This window comes from Herpailurus yagouaroundi, unplaced genomic scaffold (genome assembly GCF_014898765.1).
Source record: "Herpailurus yagouaroundi ecotype Mexico unplaced genomic scaffold, PumYag 188, whole genome shotgun sequence".
Lineage (NCBI taxonomy): Eukaryota > Metazoa > Chordata > Mammalia > Carnivora > Felidae > Herpailurus > Herpailurus yagouaroundi.
In genome coordinates this window covers 7,584,080-7,608,623 of record NW_024412419.1, presented here as the reverse complement: position 1 = coordinate 7,608,623, position 24,544 = coordinate 7,584,080, and the positions used below count along the sequence as shown (strand labels likewise).

General features: G+C 56.2%; 1 protein-coding gene across 4 annotated transcripts in view; it reads right to left on the bottom strand.

Moving 5' to 3' along the window:
- Window positions 1-716: 716 nt before the first annotated feature.
- Window positions 717-24,544, bottom strand: part of RRM2 (ribonucleotide reductase regulatory subunit M2) — a 45,367-nt gene continuing 21,539 nt past the window's right edge. The window contains exons 11-12 of one of the 4 annotated variants that reach the window (XR_005797120.1): window positions 3,754-3,915; window positions 717-1,250 (exon numbers count right to left, since the gene is read on the bottom strand). Coding sequence is in view for 2 of the 4 variants with exons in the window: in XM_040496049.1 (XP_040351983.1) it covers window positions 24,154-24,195; window positions 24,303-24,350 (90 nt within the window). In the remaining 2 variants the exon portion in view is untranslated. Of the gene's footprint in view, window positions 1,251-2,271; window positions 2,554-3,753; window positions 3,916-23,281; window positions 23,758-24,138; window positions 24,196-24,302; window positions 24,351-24,544 lie in introns of those variants that run through there. The other 3 variants (XR_005797119.1, XM_040496050.1, XM_040496049.1) reach the window with 3 other exon arrangements.

Genomic DNA, 24,544 nt, shown 5'->3' with positions numbered 1-24,544 from the left:
GGGCACCATGGGGCTGGGTAAAGATCCCTCCAGAGCCTGGCTGTCTGGGGGCCTGCCACCCGGCACTGCATTTACCTCCTCTGAGGGGGAGGGGGCCGGGGTGCAGTCACGGGCGCCAGAGCGTGACCTGGGCGGTTCAGAACACAACCTCTCCGGGACCTGAGAACGCAGAGCACAGAAGACGGGTGTCCCTGTACCCCCGTGGAGGGTGGGGGCTGGCCCAAGGTAAGGAGAGGCATGGTGGCCAAGGCCCAGCCAGTCCCCTGTCCCCAGGGACAGTGCCCTGTCCCTGCCTCAGGGCACAGGAAGTCACAATGATGGCTGCTATTCACAGAGCACTGACTGCGTGCCAGGCCCAGAGTCTAAGCCCCACAGATGCACCTGACCCCAGGAAAGCCCTCAACTATCAGACGCACTTGGCAGATGGGCAACTGAGGCACAGAGAGGTCAGGGGCAGCATCCAGGCTGCCTGACCTCAGCTCTGCTCCTGTGGGCCCCAGTCTCGCTTCTGACTGTTGGGGTCCACCGAGGCTTTGGTTGGGGGAAAAGAGAACGCTGTTTCCAAAAACAGTTTGAAAACCAGTGTTATGGTCCAACCTCCCCCCTTTACAGAAGAGGAAACTGAGGCGCGGGGGGGGGGGGGTGAAATGACCTGTCCTCGGTCACACAGCTCTGAGTCCATACATCAAAGGCGAGTCAATCAACAGAGTCATTGATTCTAATGACTTACAGCTTTATAGTGATTCATAACAGGTGGGATTTTCTTTTTTAAGATTTTGGAGATTTCTGCCAAGTGTAGGCTAACTCTTCTGTACTTGACCGCGGAACATTCTAGGTGTGTTGAACTTGCTCTGTCCAGCTCCCCACTGCTTCAGATGGAGGAAACGGTCGGGGTGGGAGGTGGGGGGGGGAGAGTCAGCCTGGACTGCCCACCCCCGGAAGGAGAGACCGCTGGTCAGGTTAGGGGGACGCTGAGGACAGAGAGGGGAGGGTGAGGGGTGAGGGGTGAGGGAGGAGATAGACAGGGGGGCTGAAAAGCAGGGAAGGGGAGACTCAGGGACGTGGAAATGTATACTGGCAGGAAGTTTTCCACCCGAAGAAAGGCATTTTCAGGAATGTATTTGGTATACTTGAGAACAGTCATATTTACAGAAGACATGAACGGCTGGAGTTGCTTAACAATCCGTGCTTGGGGAGAGGAGACAAAGCGTGGGGACAGAGATGACACAGGACTGGTTACATATTGATCCCTGTTGAAAAGAATGGTGCGTCGGGCTCATTATATTATTCTGTTTGTGTGTGTTTGAAATTTCCCAGCATGAGGAAGCTTTCTAAAAGCATATAGTCAATGCATTCCAGAATTTTTAAAGAATAGTTTTCTGAACACGGTTCTCTTTATGAGAAGAGTAGATTAATGAACTAATACCCTCAGCCTTCCCCACCCCTGTCTCTCTCACTCCCCGTTCCTCTCTCTCTCTCGTCCAGGAGTCAGCAGCCAAGGTTAGCAGCTGCATACTGACATACTGATTCCCCTCTGTCTTTCCTCCAAAACATTTGTTAAAATACTGGCACAAAGGAAAAATAATTATTGGTCAACAAAAACGTCACAGAAACCTTCCAAATCCATCCCATCCTGCACAATTTGCTCTAAACGTTAGAAGTTTGACAACTTGGCCATTTGTCCAGTGGGCTTTGCCTGGTCCCCTCTGACCACACTGGTCATCTCCGCCCTGGTCCTCACGGTAGAGACGGGGTTAACACCCAGCTCTTCTCTGGACATCTGTGCTATCCTGATACCCGTAAAGCTGAGTTGGCATTGTTATTATTTGGGAAAGCCTCCCCTTCCCGGCTCGGTTTCCCCATCTATAAGAGAAGTGGAAAGATGAGACGCTCACTAAGGTCCTCCCAGCACCAGGACGTGAGATGCTCAGCACTGACCTTGGGGCAGGGACAGCGGCGTTACCGGGCTGGGGTCCGTTCTGGGAGGCAGAGAGGGCTCGGGTCTCCCACTCCAGCCACGACCAGACCTTCCCACCCGGCCCTCCCGTCTGGGTCTCCCCGTTCCCCCCGTCTGCAGCCAACCCCAGGAGTAGCCGAACATCCCCAAGTGGGAGCCTCCCAGTTGAGATGAGCAGCTGTCCCAGTTAGCCCGGTCTGAGGGGTTCCCACAATACCGGGCTTTTCGGTACTAAGCCTGGGATAGTCCCTGTCGACCTGATCAGGCCGGTCGCCCTGCTCCCAGGCAAGCTGGCTGCATATATTGTTAGCAGAGAGGGGTATCGGATCGGAAGCAAGTTAAAGCTGTGCCGTGATTACCCAGTTTGGGGAGATGAGGGGAGCAGAGGCTGTTTGTGAACCGCAAGCCTCGCGATTAAAAGACAGCAAAACACCAGGCCTGTGCTGATCAGGGAGACCCAACCGCAAGAACATCTGCGTTCCTGGCATCACTGAACTTGGCCTCGTTTAGGAAAGGCAGGAAAGGCAGAAGAGCCTGTTTGAAGAGTCCCGCCTTCTCCGAGTCCACCAGCCAATGAGAAACAGAGCCCGCTCTGCCTGCGGAACAAGAAAAGTGACTTAACCAGGGAGGGGCTGGGGCAAGGCCCAGGGGGGACCCGGGAGGTCAGTCGATGGTGCCTTCACCCCACCGGCCTTCCAGAGGCCATAGTCCGAGGCCACGTCCGCCCCGAGGGCACCTGCCAGGACCCGACAGGCTCGGGCCCAGCCGCGGCACGAGAAGGTGGTGGGGACCTCCCCGCTTCTGAGACGGCCTGCATCTGAGTGGGTTCTGTGACAGTGTAGACGTGCGTCACGAAGTAAAGAGCAGGTAATGCAGACAGTTCCCCTCCCCTTGCTCATCACCCCTTTGTTTCCCCTGGAAAACGGGGAATGTGTGAGCGGCGGAACGCTCAAGCCTCTCTGATTAGGTGGTGCCCGGTCAGAATATATGACCAGCAGGGGCGTCTGGTGGCTCAGTCTGTTGAGCGTCCGACTCTTGGTTTCGGCTCAGGCCATGATCTCACGGTTCGTGGGTTCAAGCCCTCTGTTGGGCTTAGGGCTGACAGTGCGGAGCCTGCTTGGGATTCTCTCTCTCTCTCTTTGCCCCTCCCCTGCTCCATCTCAAAAATAAATAAGCTTAAATAGATAGAGAGATATATATCTTTCCAAATAATAATGACTGAAGCACCAAACTTATGAATTGCTTATCTTTATTTCACCCCTGTAGTAACACTGCCTTCTCCCCGCTGTGGTCCAAACTCGGGCCGAACTCTAACCTGGCCAAGCCTACAGGGGTGAGCCAGGCAACCGCCCGGCTGTGGGGCTGGGGAAACCTGAACCAGGACCCCGAGGGAGGGGTGGGTGTGAACTCGGGTCATTCTGTGCCAAAACAAATCCTAAAACACAAGCACTAGAACCCGTCAGGTGTCAGTGTGCCTGTAGCCCGAGATCATGATGAAAACTGGAAAACACTTTTTTTAAATTGTTTTAACATGTATTTATTTTTGAGAGACAGAGCATGAACGGGGGAGGGGTTGAGAGAGAGGGAGACACAGAATCTGAAACAGGCTCCAGGTTCTGAGCTGTCAGCACAGAGCCAGACGCGGGGCTTGAACCCACGGACCGTGAGATCCTGACCTGAGCTGAAGTCGCACGCTCAACCGACTGGGCCACCCAGGGGCCCCAAAACCAGAAAACATTTTGAGTGGAATCATGAACGGGGCAAACCACGTGAAGTGCACGCGCAGCCGTGCTTACCGGGAAATTGGTGGCCTTCTGTGCAGAAAGGAAGGACAGGGAAGCCATGCGCTCGTGGTGACGACGGGTGACCACGCTTGCCTGGTGTGCACTGAGAAACGGACGCGATTTCCCAATCGCTGTGTCGCACCCCTGAATCTAACATGACGTCATACATCAACTCTAGTAAAAAAAAAAAAAAAAAAGATACAAATTTTAAAAAAGCAGCAAACTCAGGTCCATCTCAAAGAGTTACAAAAGAAACCGTGAAATAAATCCAAAGAGCGTAGAAGGCAGGAATAAAAATAAGAACACCAATTGGTGAACTGAGAAACAAACAGAAGCAGCAAAACCTACAGTTGGTTTCTGGAAAAGACAGGTACCTTCTAGAGAGCGGGCAGAGGAGGAGTTCTGACAGCTACGGATATCCTGCGGGCAGCTCGGAGCTGAGGCTCTCACCAGCGGCGTGTCCCTGGGGGGCTTGAGCGACCTGCCTACGTCTGCTTCTTTGCCTCAAAGTCAAGAAATACAACATTGGGGCGCCTGCGGGGCGGGGGGGGGGTCAGTCGGTTAAGCGTCCGACCTCGGCTCAGGTCATGATCTCACAGTTCGTGAGTTGGAGCCCCGTGTCGGGCTCTGTGCTGACAGATTCTGTGTCTCCGTTTCTCTCTGCCCCTCCCCTGCTCATGCTCTGTCTTTTAAAAAATATAAAAAATAAGCTGTAAAAAAATTATTTAATTAAATGGTTAAGATAGTGAAAGAAAGAAAGAAAGAAAGAAAGAAAGAAAGAAAGAAAGAAAGACAATGTCTACGCCATCAGCTAATATGAGAATCTAATGTGGCAATTGTGCACGATGTGTCCAGCAGGTAATAGAAACCGAGTGCCTCATAGTGGCTATTGTCACGGTGCTGATGGGGGTTGTGAATGTTCTGTCAGAGCTTTGGAGGGCTGCGGTGGGGGGGGGGGGCAGGGGGGGAGGGAGGACTAATCCCCTTCTGGGAAGGGTCAGGGAGGATTGCCTTCCAGGCTAAGCACTGGAGAAGGAGGCCTGGGAAGAGGTAGACAATCCAGGCTGGGAGCCTAGTGAGCTTGAAGGCCTGAGGCCCGGCCTTTCCCCGTGAAACATGGCCGGAGGGGCGATGGGCCTCCCAGAGCCCCGCATCCCGAATCCCTTGGGCCAGCTGCCAAGCAGCGGGCTGACATTTGAGGCCAAGGTGGAGAATACAAAAGGGCCGGGCTGTGGGCTTCGGGCTCCTGCATTATGCAGCAGGGATAAATAATGGATAACTTGGAACGGGGTTTTTTTTGTAACCATTTCGTTCCTGATTTTTGCCCAGGGTGTGGAAGACACAATGACCTGGACTCAGCCTGTCTCTAGAGTGAAGAGAACGATTGAATGCTGATGCTCGCCCCAGGCTGACACGTTGCCTGCAGCTGGAAACAAGGGAGCAAGTCTGCAGCAGACGAAGTCAGCTTGTCTCCGAAGAAAGGCGTTCCCGCGGGGCTCTGCGCACTTTCCCAGAGGCCTCAGTCTACCCGACAGGCGACACACACGCGACATTTTCCCAGGTAAAGAGAACGGATGTGTCTGGAGCTGGATGCCTCTAGGCTGTAAGCTCGTGGGCCCTGCCTCTGGGGAGAAGGCGACGTGACCCAGAGTATCCTCTGCCCAAGTCCGTGGGCCCCACCACCCCACAGGAGGGCCTCAGTGGGGCCCCTCTCACGGGGAGGCTGAGCGGGGTGAAGTGTCGTCCTCCCTTGAGGAAATGGGTCTAGACCTAGGTTAGAAGAAGGGAGGCTCTAATCCCCAAAAACGAGGGATGGGGGCCCCCGAGAGGCCATAATCAAAGACTTCAGGGTCGCAGAAAGAGTTGGCATTGGAATATGTCACCGACAGAATAGCCTATGAACTCGGGCTCCTGCAAATATAGTCATGAGGCAACCGCCACATGATCCCGCAATTGTGGGTTTATGATCACACGGAAATCGGTCCACAGATGTTCACAGCAGCTCTACGTGTAACTGGCAAAACCTGGAAACAACCGGAGCCCTTGAAAGGGTTCACGGTAAACACGCTGTGGCACATCCATGCCAGGGAACGCCAGTCAGCAACAAAGAAACACCGTATTGATTCACCCAACGACCTGGTTCGTAAAGAACTGCGCTCGGTATGAACAGCCAATCCCCAAAGGCCTACGTGCTGTTTGAGTCCATTTACAGCACGCTTTTGTGAAGACAAGAGTATGGAGATGGAGTACAGGTGAGTGGTGTGCCGGGAGGTGACTGGGAGCAGAATGGTGGCAGGGAGGGACCTGCAGTTACAGAGAACAGCCAGAGGGACCCTGCGATGTCAGAACTGTCCAGGGTCTGCTGTGATGGTGGACCCACACACCTGCGCAGGTGACAAAAGCGCATAAAACAGGGGCTCCTGGGTGGCTCAGTTGGTTGAGCGTCCGACTTTGGCTTAGGTCATGATCTCGCGGTCTGTACGTTCGGGCCCCACGTCAGGCTTTGTGCGGACAGCTCCGAGCCTGGAGCCTGCTTCGGGTTCTGTGTCTCCCTCTCTCTCCGCCCCTCCCCTGCTCACGCTCTGTCTCCCTCTCTCAAAAATAAACAAACATTTTTTTTAAAGTGCATAAAACTAAGTGAACACCCACACAAGTGGGTGCAAATAAAACTGGGGAGGTCTGAGTGAGACGGGTGGATTGTATGGGTGTCCACATACTGAGGGTCATGTTATACTAGCGTTTGCCAAGATGTGACATCGGAGAAAAGTGGATAAAAGGCACACTGGGTGTCTCTGGCTTGCTTCTTACCCCTGCCCGGGAGTCTACAATTATCTAGAAATAAAAGCTTTAGCTTAAAGAAATAGTTATGGGATATTGCTCGGTGCAAAGGACAAACCACAAAACCCAGTGTGTATTATGATCCGTACACTTTAAGCCCTCAAAATGGACACCCATCTACTAAAGCCAACCCCCCCCCCCCATGACCATGCAATCCCCCTCCTAGAAGCATTCCCGAGAGAAATGCAGGCATGTGACCACCAGAAAATACGTACAAGGTTAATAACGGCTTTATTCACGGTAGCCAACGGTTGGAAACAATCCAGATGCCCATCAATAGTAGAACTAATCGACTGTTATGTTCACCCAACGGAATCCTTAACTAAAAAGCGCGATCCAGAGCCTTACACATGGAGGAGTGTCCCTGATAGGATGATAAACAAAAGGAGCCAGACACAAAGACCACAGACTGCGGGGTTCATTTATACGAAGTTCGAGAACAAGCAAAACCATTCTGTAGCGACAACAACCGTTACCCAAGGAAGCAGAAGGACTGCCTGCGGAGGGGGCCCCCGGGGCCTCGGGGCGCGGGCAATGTGCCGCGTCCTCATCAGGGTGTATATATGTGTGGAATGAATCAAACCACACGCTTAGGACCTGTGCACTCTGCCGTGTGTGTTATACCTCGATATACTTTTTTAAACAAGAGAAGAAACACGCACGCCTAGATTAGAGCGCAGAAAGCGACGCGGAGCGGAGGGGGCACCTGGAGGGACCCGCCTCTCCCCCGTCCTGGCTGCTCTCCGTCTCTATCTGCGGCGTGACAGCCGATTCCGATTCCGGGTGAAGCTCCAAAGGGCACAGAGGGCCCCGGGGGTGGGTGGGAGGGGCTACTCCATTCCAGCAAGGGGGTAGCTGGGGGAGGCCTCTGCCCAAGGGAGGAGGGGATGGCGGGGGTGCTTCAGAATAGAAAGCTGCAGCCGGGCCCCTCGGGGGCCCAGCCTGCTCCCGGGACACCTGCTGACCCCAAGTGTGAGCTCTGTGGCAGCGCTGGCCGCTACCATGCACATTGGGAGCGTGGTGGAGGAGAAAGGGGACCCCAGGAAGAGGGAAGAAAGAAAGAAAGGAGCTCAGAGGAGAGAAGAAAGAGGAGAAACAGACACGACCACAGCCAGCGTCCCCAGAGCACTGCCCTGTGACCCACGCCTGCCAGGCAGCTGGAGGTGGCGGGCTGTCGCCACCCATATTCTCGTTTGCAAATGAGGAAGCTGAGCACAGGGTTTGTCACTTGGCCCGGGACTTCACACGAGTAAGTGACAGCTGCGTTGGAGCCCAGGCAGCCAGAGCGCGTGCTGGAGAGCACGAGGAGGAGGAGAGAGCAAAGCAGAAAGGGGCTCCAGAGGGGTGGTCAAGGGAGAGGGGGAAGGACACTCAGTCTTCTGTCCAACAGGTGTTTCCTGAGCACCTCCTACCTGCGGGCACTCCAGGACAGCGCCCCGGTGTATAATCAGGGTGGCTCCACGGGCTGACCCCTGCTGTCACCCAGGCCCGGTGCTTGGTTCTAAGGGTCTCCACGTTTTATTCCCCAAGTTTCCTCTCCAGTCCTGAGTACAAAAATGAAGCGGTCACCCCCAGTCCCTCCTCCCCTTCCCAGGATGACGGTCCAGAGGCTGCACCGGCAGGTCAGAAGAAAGAGGGACGGGGGCCCTGGCCAAAGCAGAGAAGCCGAGCGTCTGCTGCTATCACGGGGAGGGTTGGGGAAAGGGCACGGATTGTCCTTTAAAGCTGGAGAGGCATAACTCAATTCTTTTTACAATTTCATTACTGGAAAAATCTATCGGCCCCAGGAGCATTCTGCTCACAAAATTGAACAAAAAACAAAAGGGCATTCGCTGTGTCTTCCCTGAGCTCTGAGTTGAGCTGGATACCCATAAATCACTGCCAAGCAGAGAAAGGAGAGCCTCATTTAGCTTTGTCCCCACCCGCCCAGGTTCCCCCAGCGCAGGAGGCAGCAGAAGCCACAGGAAAGCAGTGTACCCTCCCCACAATGGTGTGAGGGAGGGATCGGCGCCCCCCTTTAGAGTCGAGACACTGTAACTAGTCCGGGGTCACGCAGTGACCGTGTCCCCCTCTCAATATATTCATGCTACGACACATTTTGATCTCCCAAAGGAGCTGTGCTGCTACATTTTTGCTCCTGGCCGACGGGGGAGCCCTGCGCCCGGAGGAGCAGCCCCCCAGCCTTTAGACATCACCGAAGCAGAACCTTCTCCCACATCCTTCCAGATCCCGGCCGGGTTTGGGAAGCATTCACAGTCCCTCCCGGACGCCACAAGGCCAGAGTTTCCATCTGTTTTGTTTGTCACAAAGACCCTGTATCCAGACAGCACCTGACACACAGCGACACTCAATAATTTTTAATGAGATAAACTATTCAGGGGATGTTAGCTCCGGAGAAGTGTCCATGACTGTTCCTGCCTCCGCCCGGCTGACCGGCTGACCTGCCCCGTTCCCCAGGCGAGGACGACGTCGTCCGGGGAGCTGGGGCATCACTGGTCCTGACCCAATACCCAGGGCAGCTCCTCTGTGGCTCCTGAATCGTGCCTCCCCCCCCCCCCCCCCCCAGGCTCTGACAAGTTCACGGGTCCCCTCTGGAGCGCTTCAGAGCACCGCCTAACACCTTACTCAGTCCCTGTGCAGTTCCCTCACAGGCCCCTTCTCGGAACAACTGTAGGATCGCGGGGAGGCGGGGGGACACAGAGCCTTGGGGGCTGGAGTGGGGGCGAGACTCAGGAGGCCTGAAGGCCCTCAGGAAACGCAGACAAGCAGACACATCCTGGCTTCTCCGTTCAGAGTTGCCCACGCCAGCCGGTTTCCTTCTCTCCCTGTGCCGCGTCTTCCCTATAAACTGCGTGAAGATCCACAGAGGGTCTTTTTTTCCCTCTCTTCCCAAAACTCTGTTGTGCCTTATGTAATCCCTTCAACAGCCCAGGGAGATAGGGGAGAGGGGACCAGGGTGAGGAAGCTGGGTCAAGCTGCAGGCAAGCGGCCAAGAGTTGGCCGTTGAGGCCAGGTAGTGCCCTGCTTCCGACCCGCTGCCTGAGGTCTGTGCTGACTCGCTGCCTGAGGTCTGTGCTGACTCATTGCCTGATGTCTGTGCGGGCCCCGCTGCCTGAGGTCTATGCAGACTCACTGCCTGCGGTCTGTGCGGGCCCCGCCGCCTGAGGTCTGTGCTGACTCGCTGCCTGATGTCTGTGCAGGCCCCGCTGCCTGAGGTCTGTGCAGACTCACTGCCTGAAGTCTGTGCGGGCCCCGCTGTCTAAGGTCTGTGCAGCCCCATACCCTGTAATGAGAGGCTCCTCGTGTGCCTGCTCGGGGCAGAGGGGGCTCCAGATGACCTCTCTTCTGATGAGGCCTGGGCCCCGCACCTCAAAGCAGCCCGTAGCCCCGAGGCCCCAGCCTCTGCCCACAGGGACTCTACAGGAGGCCGCCTCTCGGGGCCTCTCATTTTGTGCTCGTTTTTCAAAACAGCCTTCTGTCTGGCATCTGATTTCTAATCAGGCGTTCGTCTCTTGTGCTCTCAAGGGGCTGTGGCTGGGAGGGAGTGGGGGCCCAGGCCTCCTGCCCTCTCTGCTGGTAGGAGGCATATGGGAGCCTCACAGTTCCTTTTGGCGGAGAGGCAGGTTGGAGGGAAAGCGCAGGGAGGGAAGAGAGAGACCCGGGCCTCAAATGACCCACCTCGCAGCCGGAGCCCGTGCGCATCCCCATCACAGGCCCCAACTGACTGCCAGCCGCCAAGGGTAGCTGAGCTAATCAGCCAGCCAGACACCATCTCCCTCTCTCTCTGTCTCTGTCTCTCTCTGTCTCTCTCTCTCTCACACACACACACACACACACACACACACACACACCCCGGACAGGAAAGCAAGACTGACAGCGTGGTCCATCCACTCCCTCCACTTCAGCATCTGTGGCTCCTACTGAAACGCCCACTCGGTGCCCACGGGCTGGGCCGGGGGGCCGCCGGTCCCGCCACCGGTGAAATCAAAGCCGGCGAAGGGATTATGCAGCAACCTGGCCGAGAGACCCTTTCTCAGGAGGGAGGACATCTGTTTCCAAGATAACCAAGCCAACTGCCAAGGCATGATATATTTATGTTCTGTATCTCCAGCCACCTGCTCAGCCTCCAAAACAAACTCCAGGTTCCAGCCACGGAGGAAAAGTGACAGTTAAGTGGGAAAATTGCAAATGGGTCATTCTAGGAGCTGGAAAACACGATGATGGTTCCAGCAGGGGCAGGAGCTCACGGCTGGGGAGAAGGTGGGGGGGGGGGGGAGTTTCCTGAGCACTCCTTACAGCCTGCGGAGAAAGGCAGCCCCACCCCTTCCCTCCGGAAAGTCTGAGCCTGGGCCTCAGGGCACCCTGGGAGCCGGCCTTCGTGACAGGAGCCAGGGTAGAGCTCCCTGTGTCCTGCAGTAGAAGAACCCAGAACCAGGCAGGCAGCCTGAGGCGTGGGGGAGGGGCTGTGCCCCTGGTCCCTCTCGCCTTGGGTACCGCCCTGTCTCTACAAACTGGATGTCAGCCGAGGCCTTGGGGACTCATGGGCAAGCCAGCTCAGAGGTCAACCACCTTTACGGCTGTTTGAAAGGGGGATGGTGAGGCGGGGGGGGGGGGGTGGGGAGCGGCGTGGAGATCCACTTGGACCCCCCACAGCGGCTGTGAAGATTATTTGAAAGACATTTGAGATTCAACAGGTACAGAAAGAAGCCTTTGCAGAGCTCTTCTCTGGGCCCGAGACTATCATAAATCCCCTGCCCGGGGGAGGAAGAGGCCGGAGAAGATCCGCTGCATACACAAACATCATCACCAGGGTCTTATCTCCTATTTTGTTCCCCTAAAGGCCCAATGGTCTTTCCTAAAAAAAAAAAAAAAAAAAAAAAAAAGAGGCTCTGTCCCTCCCCTGTGAAGTCTAGAAACCCCTCGTTACTGAGCCCCTTCCCCTTTTCTCTTGTTGATTCGTCCGCTGTCAGTTACATTCACGGGCCCCAACCACGGAACCCGGATCCGTGGAGGAAAAGGTTTTCCTCCCCACGGTTTGATGTGCTGCTCTGAGAGCCGTCTCCAAGAAAGCCCTGGACGTAATTCCTCGGCGCAAGCAGACAAGGGCTTATCAAATGCGCAGGGGCAGTGGGCCCCCGTGGCCTTTCCAGGGAAGAGAAAACAGAACAGCCACGGTCACCTTCAATTTGGAAAATAAGCAAATAAACATTTGCCACGAAGATCTCGAGGCGGGAAGGCGCGGCCCGAGCGCACCCCGCCCGCGGGGTTAGGGGCTCCTGGCCCAGATCCCGCCGCTCGGGTCTCCGCTGGGCTTCACCTGATAGCCAGCCAACCCGCCTTCTCTCGTCCTAGCCAGTGAGGCCATTCCCCGCCACCCGCCACGTGACCCACAGCCTGGCCTGACCCGCCGTGGTCTGGGGACCTGGGCTCTGAGCCTGGGAGGACTTTGCTGCACCCGTTTCCTTTCCCCCAGGAGGATCAGCCCCCGCCCCGTCACGTTCCCTGGGCCTCCTGTCCAGGCTGTCGGCTCTGGCACCCGCTTTGCCTCCACCTCCTCCTGGCTCAGGGCGCAGAGCAGGGACGGGGGGAGCCAGGAGGCAGGAAAGCCAAGGGAAAGAGGATCTTCACTGTTGCTGTGTCTTTTGTCGCACCCTCCCGGCTCTACACAGCCCGTCGGTGTGAAAGACCAGGAGGCAGGACGCTGCCTTCCCCCACCCCCCGGCCCCGATGCACCCGGTCCCCTGACACAGGCCCACACGGACACACACCCGCCCTCCAGGGAGCTCCAGTCCCCGCCCTTCCTAGTCATACCACCAGCTGTGCAGGGCACGGTCAAGGGCACTGTGGGCATTTATGTCGTGGGCCTGTATCTGTCAGCCCCCTGCAGCCCGCAGGGCCAGAGGCGTGGAGCTGAATGGTGAGGTCCTGGAGCAGGGGCAGGGCGAGAGGAGCCTTCCCAAATCCATCCAGGGCCTCCATTCATACCCATCATTCACTTCTCACTCACTCGCTCCTTCATTCCTTAATTTGTCCATTCGTTTGTCTAACGATCGTTTCCTGAGCGTTCACGACGCCAGACCCGGGAAAACCAGGATAAGCACCAAGCAGCGGAGGCGGTGCCACACGGGGGCTCCCGTAACGGGGTGCCCAGCAGGGGTGGTGCTCCAGGGGAGGCCAGTGCCGGGCCGGGGTGCCCAGAGACCGCGCGGTGCGGGTGGCACCCGAGCCCTGCCTTGAAGGAGGCGGTGACGGACAGGGGTCAGTGCGAGAGCATCAAACAGAATTTTACACCCAGTCGCAAGGGCACGAGCTCTCGTTCTTGTTCTCAAGGAATCTGCCGCCCTCAGCCCCTTGCAAAGTGAGGGGTGCTCCTCGCGCAGACGCTCCCAGTCCCTTACTGGGCGAGACACCGTCCCTGTCCCGTGCTCCGGCCTCACGGGTGGCGAAGCCTTCCCCCAAAGGCTGTCAGCAAATAGGCGCTCTCATAACCAAGTCCACATCGTGAGATGCCCGGACTCACCTCGGGGTTTGGCAGATGACAAACGAAAGCGGGACACCCCCCCCCCGGCCCCCCGTCGGCCACTGCGGGGGTAGAGTGTGCAAGATCAGCCCCGGCCCCCTGTGCCTCTCAGCTGGCTCCGGTTTCATCAGCTGGAAAGTGGGATCGCCGTCACCCCCCTCCTGGGGCAGCTTGGAGGCTTAGAGGGGACCTGGATCCTGAGCGCCTCGCCCACCTGCCATGCAGTGGGCAGTGAGAAGCTGCGGAGTCCCTCACCTGCCTGACCCCGAGAGAGGCCCCTGCTGGGACAGCCTGGCGTCTGGGGAGGGCTGGCAGCCTGGGAGGGTCCTGTTGGCCGACAGAGGTTTGCAGGGTATCAGGAGGCTGGCAGTGGTTCCGGGGGCTGGGAGGGCGGGGCCAAGGAGAAGGGCCGTTGCCCCCCACCGCGGGGCTCTGCGCAGCCCCGGCGGCCCAGCGCGTCTCCCCCGCCCCGGCAAGCTGCCCTCTCTGAGTCTCACTCACCCGCCTCTGCTCTGCAAGGCCTGGCTCATTTCGAGGAGTGATTTTAATCAATTAGATGAAGTGTAAAATAACTGCTCTGCTCTGCTCTGCTCGGGAAACGGGCCGGTCCTCTTTCCGGCTTTATTGAAAAGGCATTGAGGCTGCAACTGTGCGCCCCTGGTGGGCGGGAGCAGAGGGGAGCTGCTGGGGCCGGAGAGAGCTCCCTGAGCTGGGTTCCATCGGCTCCACGGCAGCCCCACTGTCCAGCGACCCCGCTGGGGAGGAGGGACCTCCAGACCGTGACGGCCCCGCCAAGTGCTCACCGCCCTTTCTGCCCCCCGACGCCGCCCACCGCCGGAGAGGGTCCTCTACACAGAGCCCAGATGTGCCTCCGTCACCCCTCCAGCAAAATGGGCGCGAGAGGTCACGTACTCGTGGCAGTCAACACGGCCTCGGACCACTTACTCGAAGGAGCCCAGTGCAGCTTTTCCCAGGCCTCCTCCGGGAAGGAGTCTCCTGGTCCGGTCGTGTTTTCAGCTCCTTCACCGCCCCGATCGGTCACCAGGGGATACTAGTCATGGTAACCGTGAGCCAACGGGGCCCCGAACTGGGAGGTCCCACATTTGGTCTCAGCCTCCTCCCAGCCACGGGGTTCCGTGAGGGCCGCACCGGGAAACGCGCGGGACCACCTCCAAAACGTCCTCCGAAGTGCTGAGATTAAGAGAAGCTAAGGGGGTAAGTGTTCTCTGAGTGGGCAGAAACACGAAGCCTTTTATTCGAGGAGCGGCCAGAGGATAAAGAGATACATGAGGATGCTTCTCGTGGCCGTGGCAGCCCGTGGCAACCTGTCCCTCCCCCCGCCCCCCGTGAGCCTAGCTGACAAGGCTGAGGCCGCCTCACATCCCGGGTGGGGACCAGGGTCTGCGCAGCGGGACTGGCTCCTCTCTGGACCGGGTTCTCTGGCCACTCCCACATCTGTCTCTTAAGTCCCCAAACTTAGAAGTAGCCCTGAGGGCTGTCTCTTCTCCCCAGGGGTGGTTTCCAAAATCTGTGACCGTTAACATCACCCAGCCCCACCAGAACCCAGGTTCTGATCCTCTCGTTCCAGCCCCGCAGGAACAGATTTATCCCCCCATCACCCGCTGGCACGTGTGGATTGTACAGTGTGAGCCTAAGCCATCAGATCATGATGGTGACACTGCCAAAATTTACTGAGCACATACTAAGCGCTGGTGCCTGTTCTAAGTGTATTAACAAGCACCCTTCCCGTCACGCATGGTTGGAGTGAGAAACAATCGCTACTGAGAAATGAGGCAACTAGAGATCAGAGTGCTGACCGCACACAGTCGGTGAGGGATGGGGCCACAGGCGGACACAGACGCAGACTCTGTTGTAACACTGTTACCTCTCTCTAAGGGGGGAGAAATCCATTGGAATATGTTCTCCAGGCTCCATTTAAAAAATGCAGAAAAAGCACACACCCCGTTCAGAAAGACTTCTGTCCAAACAGCCACACACACATACACACACACTTTGGTTGTGGAGAAAATGCACTCACACGGACCCTCATTTCCTAATGCTGAGCAGCGACAGTGAGCGTTTGCCACCTCCTGGGGGTCCCGCTGTAATGTATCAGGAAACAGTGACTCAGGCCAAGGAGCATCGCTAATGTCACAGCGCTCAGAAGAGGCAAAGCTGGGACTTGAACTTCCATGGGACTTGAAGTCCAACGAGGCACTGGCCTTAGAACTAGAAATGTTCCTCTCATCCAGGCGGAACACAGGAGGGCGTGGTGGTTAGAAGCGGCCAGAGGACCAGGCTCTGCCCTTGACTGCTGGAGCTCTCTCCTCCGGCCCTTCCGGTACCATCTGCTCCGGGCCCGCGGCGCCCACCTGTCGTTCCTGTGATGAACGGGCTCCATATGCTCATTCTGCACAGGGCTCGTGCTGCAGACCTGGGGAAACTGAGACCCCAGGGGCTAAGAGACTTGCCCAAGGTCGCACGGTCGGCCCCAACAGCCCGAGGCGTGCCACACTCCTGGGCGCTCCTTGTCCTGGCCCAGCCTCTGCTCCCTCCTGGTGGAGGCCCCCCCCGCCCCCCCCCCCCCCCCCCCGCCGGAGGCAGGCCTGGCAGATGCGCCTCTTTTCTGCTATTTCTTCTCCCAACTCTGTGCCCTCTGGTTCCCCCGGGAACAGGCTGACATTCACCGTGATTAGCTCGCTTCCCCCTCTACCCGCAGCCAAGAGCTAATTGTCCTGATCTTCTTCCAAGAACGGTCTCTCTGAATAGCCTTCGCAGGCACAATTAGGCAGGTTCGGCCTGGCTTTCACACTCCAGTTCTGAAAAAAATCAAATCAGCGAGGAAGCGGAGCCTCTCGGAAGTTCTCTGAGAGCTCCTTTGTGCGGGGAACAAAGCGCACACATAATTACCTGCTTAGCTGATGAGCACCGGACCCCAGGGCCCTGCTTGCAGGAGAGCTGGTCCCACTGGCTCTCGCCCCCCGGTGGCGGCTGTTCTGGGGAGCGGCCAGCTGAGTGCACCTATCTCCCGGAACGGTGTGTGTGTGGGGGGGGGATGGTGGTGATATCCAGAGGTCCCCTCCCTGGGCAGGCCTGGCCAGCTGAAATCACAGGACATTATCACTGGAGAGCCCAGGGGCGAAATGGTTGAGTGGTGACCCCTGCAGGCTAACAAGCCCAATCCCCTCCCTCTAAAGCTGGAGCCCTGAGGTCAAACAGCAAGTTCAGGCAGAACCCCAACCTGAACCGGGTCTCCCTGCAGGTGCACCGGCTTGCGATGACCACTCAGCTAGTTTAAGACGCACGGCCATTCCGGGCGCCTGGCTGGCTCAGTTGGTTAAGCCTCCGACTTCGGCTCAGGTCATGATCTCACGGTCCGTGAGTTCGAGCCCCGCGTCGGGCTCTGTGCTGCCGGCTCGGAGCCTCGAGCCTGCTTCAGATTCTGTATCTTCCTCTCTCTCTCTGCCCCTCCCCTGCTCACACTCTGTCAATCTCTCTCTCTCTAAAAATAAATAAGCATTAAAAAAAGACTTTTTTTTAAATAAAAAAAGACGCACGGCCATTTTTACCAGAAAAAAAGGAAGGGCTTCCAACCGAAGACAATGATTTTTCCCCACCAGTCTGATGCACGGAACATGAATCAAATTGTGGGCGGGCCAAGGAAGCGATTGCCAGTCGCTTCTCTGGGGACGTAGAGGGATCCTTCATCTCTAAGCAGAGACACCGTGGCCCAGAAGGAACCGGTCCAACCCACGTAGCCAACAAATGGCAGAGCTGAGACTCCTCATACATCCCCTCATTCCCGGGCCAGCACTCACGACCGACATCGCTGAGCCCCAGCCCCCCAGTCTGTATCTGCAGTCCTGGCGAGATGGCACGTGCCCGGGTGCACAGGGCTCAGGGGGAAGGAGACCGATTCCAGTGGGGCTCCCTCCCTTGGAGTGGCCTCGCTCCCAAGCTGCTAGGCCCTACGAAGTTGTTGGCTGAGCCCAGGACTCTGAAAGGGCAGCTCCACACTGCAATCTGTAATCTGGCTCCCCCTCTCTGAGCTCTGCGCCCCTGGGCGAGACCCTGCCCTCTGGGTTCCTCCGTCCCTCCTCTGTAAAATGAAGATGCTACCTACCTCCCGGGGCCGGGAAAGTGCCTGGTCCAGGCTGCCATGTGGCGCGTGTGCAGTGAAGGTCATGCCCAAGTGTGTTTGGGAAATGTCCCATTCGACACCAATAAAGCAGCCAACAAAGGCTCTGAGCAGTCCCGCAGGAAGGAAGCCTATTAAACTGTTTCAGCCGCTGTGATCCCTCAACCTCGATCCTCTGGAGCTGGCTCGTTTTGGCGGCACTATTAAGATCCTGCTTTGGACGTCACCGGTGTCCTGCCCCTCAGTGGGGTCCTCATGGAAAGACCTGAGTCTGACGTCAGCATCACCAGCCGAGAGAGGCTGGTGGCATTGTGTGTGGAACCGAATGGGAGGAGAGGCCCAGGGGTGGGCTAGACCCAGGAGAAGACACTAAGCCAACACTGCCAGCCAAGGGGACTGGTCATTGGAAGAAACGAGGAATTCGGCGGGTACCCCCAGTGCTGAAGGGCAGGGATCAATGGAGAGTGAGGCGTGGAAGGAGCCCTCGGGGGCCTGAGGGAGAGACACCCAGAGCTCCCTCCTGTCTCGGCACCAGAGCACATGGGGACCACTACTCACAGCCCCTTGACCACTCAGGCTGAACCAAGGACATCTCCGCTCATGAGGGGCGTGGTTCCTGTCCTATTTGGGGCCACAGACCCCTTTGAAAATGTCACCCATTGCCCACCTCACCTCTTAGGACCAGATGTAAATAAAAACGCGGGCCAGATGTGGTGCCCATTTGAAACTGACATCCATCCCTCAGCCCGGGAGGGTGATGCAAACGACGCATCGGTGGCCGCATCCACGAGGCGGTCCCATCCAAAGGGCTAACACGCCCCCACCAGGCCCCCCGGGCCACAGCTCTCCCTGGGTCACCGCTGTCGCTACCGGCTGGTTCTCCAGAGGTGCAGGCGCTGGGGAGGGGGCTCTGCTGGGCCCGCCGGGGTTGGGTCAGGGTGGCTTCAGCTCGGTCACAGCTGACTGACCCGCATCCCGACCCCACGCGCCTGGTGGGGGAGGCCACTTCTCCCAAGCACCCAGTCGGTCCACGGCTGGGAGCAGCCAGGCCCGGCTCCGGGCGGAGCCTCAGCCCTAACCCCAGAGTCAGACACCAAGCTGCTCATTATTCGAGTCTAAATTAGCATAATGAGTTCAAGAGGCCCTATTACTCCAGACACAGAAAATGGAATTAGTGAGCAAAGACCACTGCAATTGTGTGCTAATCTCATCCTCTGGCTGAGGCCGGTTAAGGGAGGGAGGGCGCCAGATCCCGGGGCTGAGTCTGAGCCCATCGCTTGCATCGCGGTCCGGGTGACCCGCAGGGAGAGGACGGTGCGGGCCTGGGGAGGAGGCCCGCACAGTCCGCCACCCAGAGAGAGGCAGATGTGGCGGCGGTCAGAAAGACACAGCTGGGACCCCTTCGCTCTCCCACATCCCCCAAAGACAGGCAGCCCAGGTGGTGGAAACCATGCAGTTGCGACGACGTTCAGGTTCACGGGTTCAAATCCCGGCTCGGCCACTTACAAGCTATGTCACCTCGAACCAGAGAGGTGGCCGGCAAAAGTTCATGAAGCCCTTTTCAGAGACGGACGGTGCTGCCTGCCTTCTGTGCATCGCCCACTTACAGCCTCCGTAAAATGCAGACAATCCCCCCCATCTCAGGGGACTGTGGCGAGGATTAAACATGCTAACATTCACGAGAACCACCAGCCGGGTAACTGACAGAAGGCCACACGCAACAATGTCCTTTACAGAAATGCATCCATTCTTTCATTCATGCCCTTGTCACTCACTCACTCACTCACTCACGCACTCTTGTATTTAAAATAAAAAGGCGAGGGGCGCCTGGGTGGCTCCGTCGGTTGAGCGTCCGACTTCAGCTCAGGTCACGATCTCGCGGTCCGTGAGTTCGAGCCCCGCGTCGGGCTCTGGGCTGACGGCTCAGAGCCCGGAGCCTGCTTCGGATTCTGTGTCTCCCTCTCTCTCTGCCCCTCCCTCTCTCCCTCTCTCTCAAAAATAAAAAACATAAAAAATAAACTTAAAATAAAATAAAAAGGTGAGCTCCAGACCCTTAGACTCCAGCAATGAACCCTATCACACTACTTCCCCACGTCAAGCCCGCATCCAGGTTTGCAGAGTCAGGAGGAAAACTGAGCCATGAGCCCCCTTTACCAGGATTACTCAGAATTCTCCAGATGGAAACAACACGAATGCCAGGGAGCAGTCGAATGAACAAACTGCGGTGCGTTCGTACAACAGAACACTCTCTACAACAGCAGAGAGGTCGGGCTGTCGCTGCACAACACCGTGGACGAGTCCACGGGCGTGACGCTGAGCCCAAGGGGCCGGATTTCCCGTGATCCCATTTATACCCGGTAGCAACCCAAGCAAGACCACCTCAGGCGACACAGCGGGGACACGGCCAGCTCCCCGGGGAGGGCCAGAGAGACAGGAGGGGCTTCCTCGAGCTGTCACGGTTTCCTTCCTGATCTGGGAACTGAGCCCCAAGTGTGTTCACTTTGTGGCAAGGCGTCACGCTGTGCTCTCGCAACATGTGCTTTTTCTGTTTTATGAAATCTGGTTAAAAACATGTTCGCCAGACATCCCAGGGAGGCGTCCTGTAGACGGTGGTCCGGGTCACGGGGCAGGTGGGAGGAGAGGAGGGAGGGCTGAGCCCTGGGGCGTGCCAGTGTTCCAAGGTCGGGAAGGGAAGAGGACCCAGCAGAAAAGACAGAGAAGCGCGGGGGGGGGGGGGGGTGCCCGTGATGCTGGGGGGCATCCAGAGGCCATGACGGCTTCCAGGAGCACGTGCTGCGAGGACCAGAGAAAATGAAGACAGAGGACCCACCTTTGGGTCTGACAACATGAAGGTCACTTGGTAAGAGCATCTTGGAGGCGAAGAAGGGACAAAAGCAGACTGCACCAGGCTGCCGGGAAAAGGGAGGTGAAGAGGGCAGACGATGAATCCTACCTTTCCAGACTCAGCTTAATGCTGCCTCCTCCGGGAAGCCTTCCCTCTTCCTCTCAAGGCCACTTCATGGTACAGTCACTTAAGGCTGTCCCACCCTGTGAGACGTGCACCGCCCCGAGGAGGGACTGTCCTCCGTCACCCCTGCATCCTGGCACCCGGTGGGCATTTCGGAAACCTTAGCTCCTCTCTCTCTCCCTTCTCAGATCACAGAAGGACATTCTGAGACTTCCCCGAGACTTTGTTCTCCCGTAAAACGAATCCTTCCTCCCCAGCCAATTGTTGTTTTTGTGTTGCTGTGCGAAGATTATTAGTATAATGAGGAGAGTTAATATTGCATTAATCTGGTTGTTAAATTATTTGCATTATCATAGTCATTAGCTCGGTGATTGCAATGTTGTTTCCATCTCAGCTAGCTCCTTGTGCATTCTGTCAAAACCTCCAAAGATAATGGAACCCAGAACCACATTTCACAACACTGAATATCAGATTTATAGAATTTATGGAAATCCGGCCTGCAGTGGCCACCCTCCACAATGGGAAAAAAAAGCAAGGGTAGCAAATACAGGCAGGTGAGCCCAGGGCAGCCCCCCCGCCCCCGCCCTCCCACATGGGGTGGGGGGTGGCGGGGCGGTTCTCCAGCCCCTGACAGCGCTTTTTTTGGTACGCAGGAGACAGTTTAGCTAACCGGCTCCCATCATGACCCCCGCCATAGCCCAGACTACAAGGCTGGCGAAAAGCCTGGGTTCATTCATCTGGCCTTTCGTCACTGGGCTTCACAATCTTTGTGCTTGAACTAAACCCGAACAGCTATGTTGCTGATGGCTGAAATCTGTCTGCCGAGAGTCTCTCGAGGCAGCTTTTACTCCTCAGCTGACCCGACTCAGAAACCTCACTGCTGTGCCAGAGCTGGAGCACAGATCAGTTTACAGGGAAGACTCCCATTAGCCAAGCTCGTTGTATAAGCTTGATGTATAAACCAGAAGCCACGTTCTTCGCTGACGATGAACACGCGAGCTGTGACAAGGACCGGACAGTTTCCTCCCAGGGATGCAGTCTCGCCTTCACCCGCTTCACCGGGCCTCCGTGTGGCCCTCCCCTCCTGCTCCCTGCAGTGGTGAGGCTGTCCCGGCCCCATAGGCCGCTGAAACCCAGGCTCCACCTCCCATCACTGCCGACAAGCCCACTGCCCATTTGCCCTCGATTTCTATTGCAACCCCTCTCCTTGGGGCTTTCGGGGGAAAATCCCAATACAGGCAGTGGATGGAGCTCACTTAAAAATGTTGCTTTTCACTGAATTCCAGAATCCAAAGCAGTCCCTTTCACATAGTCAAAGCTCAATGAGCCGTGAGGAAACAGACAGACGGATTGGCCTGGCCTTTGCACCTCCCTTCTCTCTTCGTGCAAGGAAGCACTTCCCCGGGCAGCAAACAGACCCTGGAAAGCTGACGGCCCAGCGGGCCTCATCCTGGAGGAAACACCACCGGCCCTCCCCGCCTCGGACCCCGCTGCCTAGCCTACCTCCTGTTGGCTCACAGCAGTGCCTCACTTACAAGCCTGGGAGCTATTCTCCCTCTAAGACTATGCATGTCTCTGTTCCATTATAGACGGACTTGAAATGCAGCTTTGAGAGTGGTTATATTTCCAAGGTCTAGACAGGCTCCTTGGGGTGCCTTCAGGTTCTACCCATAGACCCAGGCAGATCCTGGCCAGAACTGCCAGGTCCTTGGAGAGCACTGTGGGGTGGGGGCTTTGGAGTCAGATGACCCGGTTTAGAAGACTGCCTGTGTGACTTCGGACAGGGTGAACGACCTCTCTGGGCTGCAGCCTCCTCACCCTTAAAAGAGAATCTACGTTGCGAGACCTTTATGGCACAACTTTATACCCCTCTGGGGGCACAACAGGGTTCACATAGTCCTGGCTCAGCGTCGCTCCCACAGCTGGGGGACTCTGGCTCCAGGAGAACCCCCTGCAACGTCCTTGAGGAAATCCTGCCTGTTGGAGAAGATGGGAAGGAAGAGGACAGGTGTCACCCAGGCCAGGCCCCACGGCGCAGGCTCAGCAGCTGCTACCGGTCAAATGAAAATCAGAGGTGTTGAGGCAGAAAGGAAACATTTTGGCCTGAAACGGGAGAGGAGGGAATCAGAAAAGGTGGAGGAACACTCCAGAACCCGACCGTATGTAGTGTGGGGTGGGAGACCCAATTCTCTGCCCCACCCTCACTCTCTAGTAAGGAAACCACAGCCTGGAAGCAAGGGCCTGAGCTGGGGCCACACTGGCTCAGTTTGGGCACACAAAAACACAAATTATAAAAGAAACAAACAAAGGGAAAAAAAAAACCCAGTACATTGGACTTCACCGAAATTAAAAAGCTTTGTTTTCAAGATCTTCTGTGGAGAAAATGAAGAGGGAAGGCACAGGCTGGAGAAAATATTTACAAATCCCATTTACAAATCTAGCAAAGGGTTTGTATCCTTGCAACATAAATAATCCTTGCAACATAAGACAAAGGATTTGAATAGACAGCCAACCACAGAAGATACATGTAGGAAAACTGAGCACATGCAAAGACGCTCAATGTCTGTCGTCAGTCATTAGTGAGATGTAAATTAAAACTCCAGGGGATACGCCGGACACCCGCTAGGATGGTTACCATGTAAAAGACCGGCCACCCGAGGAAGAGGACGCGAAGCAGGTAGAACTTTCCAGTTGTCTCATGTGCTCGCAGGCAGGTAAAACGGGCAGTCGCTTAGAAAACAGCTTGGGAATTTCTTAAGAAGTTCAACATAGGGCGCCTGGGTGGCTCAGCCATTAAGCATCTGACTTCAGCTCAGGTCATGATCTCATGTCACGGTTCATGAGTTCGAGGCCCCCGTCGGGTGAGATCAAGCCCCGCGTCAGGTGAGTATGAGCCCCACTTCGGGTAAGCCCCACCTCTGTCTCTCTCTTTCTCTCCCTCTCTCCCTCTGCCCCTCGCTCGCTTACACACTCTCTGTAAAAAAAAAAAAAGTTAAACGCACACCTACCCTCTCACCAGCCCTTCTGCTACTAAGTATTTACCGGAAAGGAACAAACGTGTACATCCGTAAAAGACTTCTACATGAATGTCTGTAGCAACTTTATTCATAGGAGCCAAAAAGGGGGAAAACTCAAAGGTCCATCCACAGCTGAATGGACAAAGGAGCATGGTGCCTCCACACCGGGAAATACTACACAGGGGGAAAAAGGGATGGGCCCTGGTGGGATAAGATGAATTTCAAAATAATTGCAGGTGAAGAAGCCAGACGCAAGAGAAAATATGCTCTAAGATTCTACTCACACACAATGCTAGAAAATGCAAACTGACCGAGAGGGCAGAAGGCAGATCAGTGGTTGCCTGGGGACAGGGTGAGGCTAAGGGGGAGCCCGGGGAGCAATCACAAAGGGACAAATCACAAAGAGGAAACCAGGAGTGGTTCATGAGCTTGATCGCTGTGATGGTTTTCTGGGGGCGCACACACGTCAACACTTAATAAATAGCACACATTAAATATGCACAGCTTATTGTACGCCATTTATACTGTAATAAAGCTGGAAGAAAGGGGGGAAGAAATCACTCCGAAGTAACAATAAATTCCAAAAGGCAGCAACAACATAAAACATTCTATAACCACTGTGCGATTAAGTTAAAAATACAAGACAAGGGGCGCCTGGGTGGCTCAGTTGGTTAACCGACCGACTTCGGCTCAGGTCACGATCTCGCAGTTTGTGAGTTTGAGCCCCGCGTCGGGCTCTGTGCTGGCAGCTCAGAGCCTGGAGCCTACTCTCCCCGTCTCTCTACCCCTCCCCTGCTCACGCCCTGTGTCTCTCTGTCTCTCAGCAATAAATAAATGTTAAAAAAAAAAAAAATATATATATATATATATATATATATGACAAAATCTGTGGGGGAAAGGCCACCATCTTGGGGCAGGAAGAGTTTTTCACTCACGCATCAAAGAAGCGGTCCAAACCCAAACCGCAGAAGGTCTAGAAATAATAATGATGAAAACACCACATGTGAGGTCCTACGGGGAGTCAGCTAAACAAGTCCTCAGAGGAAAATCCAAAGTCTTAAAAACTTACATCTTACTTACCAAAAAAAAGTGTCCAAAGTAGGAAGTGAGAAAAAGAACCACATCAACCTAAGGGAAGTGGGACAGAAAGTGCTGGATTAGAAAACCAGCCCCCCCCCCTCCCCCGCCAGGCACCTCCTCACTCTTCCTACACCCCTCCCTCCACCCAGGCTCAGAGTGGGTGCAAAGCCCCTGAGTGCCTACCCCACCCCAGCTCTCCTGCCCTCCAAGCCTGGCTCCCCTGGGGAGGAGGGCCAAGGGGA